This window comes from Osmerus mordax, chromosome 5, assembly GCF_038355195.1.
Source record: "Osmerus mordax isolate fOsmMor3 chromosome 5, fOsmMor3.pri, whole genome shotgun sequence".
Classification (NCBI taxonomy): Eukaryota; Metazoa; Chordata; class Actinopteri; order Osmeriformes; family Osmeridae; genus Osmerus; species Osmerus mordax.
Window position 1 is genome coordinate 15,189,938 of NC_090054.1, and position 4,540 is coordinate 15,194,477.

Here is a 4,540-nt window from a genome sequence, read left to right on the forward strand (position 1 = left end):
AGCATAAAAGAAGGCTTTGTGGTGGATATGTTCAGTGTTAGGGGTGTCTGGTTAGAGGAGGGTCAGACACTGCCAGGAAATTAGAGGGTGAGGTTAGAGGGAGGAGGGTGGGTCATTTAGTCCACATGGAGACAAGCTGGCAATGTGAGTCTTTACTGGCAGTGCTGGTAAGACACATGCTTGCCTGAACACACACACTCTCTCACACACACAAATACACACTGCTGCTGCTAGCACTAATTCTTTATCAGCCCACAGAAACAGTCTTCTCTCTGTGCTGGCAGATTAGCTCTCTCATCCCCCACAACGACCCCCCCCCCCCCCCCTCCCACACACACACACACACACACACACACACACACACACAGATACAGACACTGACCCACAATTTGACTGTCTTTTGTGACAAACACCAAAACAGCCAAGGGGAGAGAAGGCCCTGACATAGTCCTCGAGGACCACACAATAACCCTAATAATCTGACAAGTAATGGTAATTTGAAAAGACTTCTGGTTTACTCTGGTATCCCTATTGGTAAAGTTGATGGGAGTGTTGTGCTTTGTCAGGTGGGTCAGCATTCATCAACAGATTCATCCATGTTATAATTAGTGTACATTGGCTGTTTGCCATTACATATTCTGGCAATAACTGGCAATGGGTATCATAATTAGCTGTCTAGACTACTACTAATCAGCTGCAGTCGCATTTTTGGTCTTTGAATATGTTAGCATTCAACACAGCTGAGATATATGCGCTACGGGTGGCGCCCCGCTGCTGTATGGCATTGCGTTGCCGCAAACAAACGGAATCTACAAAGAAATATTCAACTGTGGGTCAAATTAAGCCGCACTCTGACGAACCAGTCAGCTCACCGGTTTGGGGGGAAGCTATACGTGCCAAACCAGGCGGAGTCGGAAACGCGAAAGCCAGAGCGTTGCCTACCATCCCTCCCCCGGCGGAGGAGTGCGATTGTTGAGTCAAGCGAGAGAGCGTGATCAACAGCCCCGGCGAACCACGGTGTTGTACTGACAGTGAATTTACTGTGACTCGGCAGACCCCCGGTTAACTTGCCATTGAAGAGGGACACCACTGCTAAAACAGCGGCTTGAGCAGCCTAGCCTATTATCTGCCTTCACTGTCTGGGAAGCCTGTCTAGAGGCCGACATTCTTCCATATCCCTTCGACTACGAGACTGAAACCGACAGTACATTTGAAGTCTTCATAGCAGGAATATTTAGCAGTGTCTGCTTGGATATTTCACTTAGAAATGGACGGTTTTGCAGGCAGTTTGGGTGAGTTGGACTCGATCACTATTAATAGAACGTCTCCGTCTGGTTAACAGTTAACGTGGTCAAGGCTAATTTAGCATTGCGATTTATCATAGTAGGCTGTAATATAAGGTATCCGCATACACGTGTCAATGCTATATTCATTTGTCATCCGGTCAGTCAGCTTACATTTGAACCTTGTTTGGCTTCAATGTGTCAATGGGCGCAGTAGCCAACAGTCTAGTTCCAGTATTTTATTGCTTTGTTTTGCTGTTCTCGATATCACAAGCATCCTGTCCTCTGATCTTACACACCACGTACATCAATTGGTTACTGTAACAATGCGTCGGATATGGGCGAGTAGGCTACCACTGAGTTCCTCGTCTATTTCTATCAGTTGGTGTTTATTATGACAGTTTGTAATGAAACCACCTAAAACAAAGACTCGGACAGTAAATTATTGAATTAGGCTGTGGTTTGTTTGTCAATGCTGGTGAGTGCAAGATGAGGTGCCAGAGCATGAAGATTTGAAGAGATGCTAGGTGTGTGTGTCTGTGCGTGTGAATGAAGTAAGACAGATGTCGTCCCTGAAGCAATAGGATGTACGTCAATGCAATAAAAACTACAACAAGAAGAAAACCTGCTAACCTCACACTCAAAAATATGATACATTGACTTATCTTTACACCCTAAAATTCAAGTAATACACACTAAGAACATGTCTAAGATTGATTGACTTTTAGCAGAAAAGTGTAGCCTATTGAGCTTTCTTTAAAGCAGATGTGCCATCAATGGCTCCGAATCAATTCTCTCCATGCTGTTGCTGGGGTGCATGAGCATAGCATTTTATTGAGTTGCCTTGGTGATGCCCTTGGCAAGATTTTAGTTGGAGGCCTCTTGTGTGTGTGCTCACGTGTCAGCCTCTGCTTGTGTGTACAAGTCGGTGTGATGATTATTTACATGCTGTAAAAGTTGGCGCCTGGCCTTCTGATTTGCTGAGAGAGAGAAAGAGAGAATCTGTTTTAGTTTTGTATTCCTCCTTCCTCCCTAGTTGCTCCTATATTTCTGCAGTGAAAGTTAGAGGGCACAGATAGTATACAGCACTGCACTGCAGAGAGAGAGAGAGAGAGAGAGAGAGAGAGAGAGAGAGGTAAAGGCAGAGAGCCCATGCAGTAGAATGCACAAACACACCAGCTCTGCAGTCGTGCCCACTTTTCATGCCAGAGTGCCCTTCTCCACTCAACACTAACTGCTGATTCAATGCCACACACGCATACCACATACACAAACAAGGGGAAGGTGGAGGACAGGGAGAAGTCTGCAGTGTGCCACTGCTGCCAGTCCTTGTCCACTCTGGGATCTTTGGGGCATAACATGGGACTGTAGATTAGGAGAGGGTGAAGGGGGTGTTATTCTAGCTGTCTAGAACTCTCTGTGCATGGCCGTGCTGTAAGACTCTTATCACCGTGTAACACAGATAGGTTGCACTGTATCTTCCTGAGCAGACAGCCCTTGGGGGGGCATGCAGCACTGTGACAGCGTCGCATTCCAAATGAACGTGGGTCAGCTCCATTTCATAACACCGCTGCAGCGTGTGGTTAGTGTGTTCGGCCAACTGGAAACAGTTCATTTGGGATGAATGATTAGCTTATCCTTTGGAAGAGATCCGAAAGAGTTCAGACGCACGTTAAGCGCTTTGAAGTCCCCAGTCGGTCTGCCTGTACACACTGAAGGACCAGCCTGTGTGACGAGCAGTAGAAGTGTCTGGGTGTGCTACGGGGCACAGACCTGTGGTAGGAGATGCCAGTCGATGTGTTTGTCTCTGGTTGAATACTGCGTGGTGTGCATTGCCAGGGCGATGCAGGAGCTGTTAACGACTGAAGTTGGGCCTGTCTGGGAGAGGAGGCCCGGTGGCGTCCGAGTGCCCCTTCTACACCATATCAGCATTCACACTGTCAAATAAGAGGTTAAATATAGCCCCCCCTGGAGCCAGGTGCTAGTGTACACACCCCCGCTGCTGCTACTGATGTGTGTGTGTGTGTGTGTGTACACGTGTTCGTATGTGATGCGAGGAATGGTTCGCTTGACCCGATGTTAGTTCCCTCAAGGATTACAATGACTCTTGCTCAGAGTTGTTGCTCTTGTGGTTAGTGGTAACTGATTTAAAATTGTTTGTACTCGCTGTGATATATTGTTTTTTTTATTATTGTTGGTTGTCGTTTTTTTTTTTTTACAGGTACACTTGCACTTATAGCAGTTCATGTTGTTTAATTGTAACTTGTTTAACTACATGCTCTTATGGTTCTTCCCTTTGGCACTTACTTTGGTTGTTCACAATGTGTGCTTCATGTTTTGGCTACTCGCAATGTTTTGTGGCTATCTCGTTGTTATGATCAGTGACCTATGCACTTTGTAAAGCTCTCTCTTGGAAGTCGCTTTGGATAAAAGCGTCTGCTAAATGAATAAATGTAAATGTAATGTAAATGATGCAGTGAGAACGGTGGTTGTGTGATTGTATTGCTGTTTTTTGGTGTGCCCTGTGTCCTGTGATTGCAGACTGATTTGATGTGTGTGTGTGTGTGTGTGTGTAAGATGGTGAGAGAGAGAGTGAGTGTGTGTGTGTGTGTGTACTGCTTGCCTATGTGAGTTGTGGTCATTGCAGGAAAGACAAGCGGAGGATCAGGTTACAGAATTCCTTCCCTGTGAAAGAGGAGGAGAGCAAGGGAAAGAAAGAGGGTGAGTGAGAGACGGGGAGAGATTTCGGAACAAGAGCAAGCGACAGAGGGGAAGAGACTGCAGGCGGGGGGAGGGAAAGAGGTCGACAAACGTCCAGGTTGACAAAGACACCAGGTAGAGCAATGGACAGACCAGGCAGAGAGGGAGAGACGAGGAGGGAAATACAAGCCAGAGTGAGGGAGAGACCCGCCAGAGAAGGGGCTTGACGAGGGAGAGACCTGCCAGAGAGGGGAGAGAGCAGCCGGAGAGAGGGAGAGATGAGGGAGAGACCAGCCAGATGGGGAGAGATGATGGAGAGACCAGCCCGAGAGAGCGAGAGACCAAGGAGAGACCAGCGAGAGAGAGAGGGAGAGACCAGCCAGAGAGAGGGAGAGCAGTGATCAAACAGCACGTGCGTCAGAGCAGTTCCAGATGCAGGAATGTTGCCTCCAAACCTCCGGCAACCCCCCCCCCCCCCCCCCCCCCCACTCCACCCCATAACAATGTATTACATTACAGCTGGAATGAAAATAAATAATGTCTCTTTCTGTCTCTGT

At 47.4% G+C, this 4,540-nt stretch overlaps 1 protein-coding gene across 1 annotated transcript in view; it reads left to right on the top strand.

Annotated features, from left to right (window-relative positions):
- Nucleotides 1–995: 995 nt before the first annotated feature.
- LOC136943002 (echinoderm microtubule-associated protein-like 4) overlaps nucleotides 996–4,540 on the top strand; it is a 44,825-nt gene continuing 41,280 nt past the window's right edge. The window contains exon 1 of the mRNA XM_067236119.1: nucleotides 996–1,292. Coding sequence (XP_067092220.1) covers nucleotides 1,268–1,292 — 25 coding nt within the window. The 5' untranslated portion in view covers nucleotides 996–1,267. The remainder of the gene's footprint in view (nucleotides 1,293–4,540) is intronic.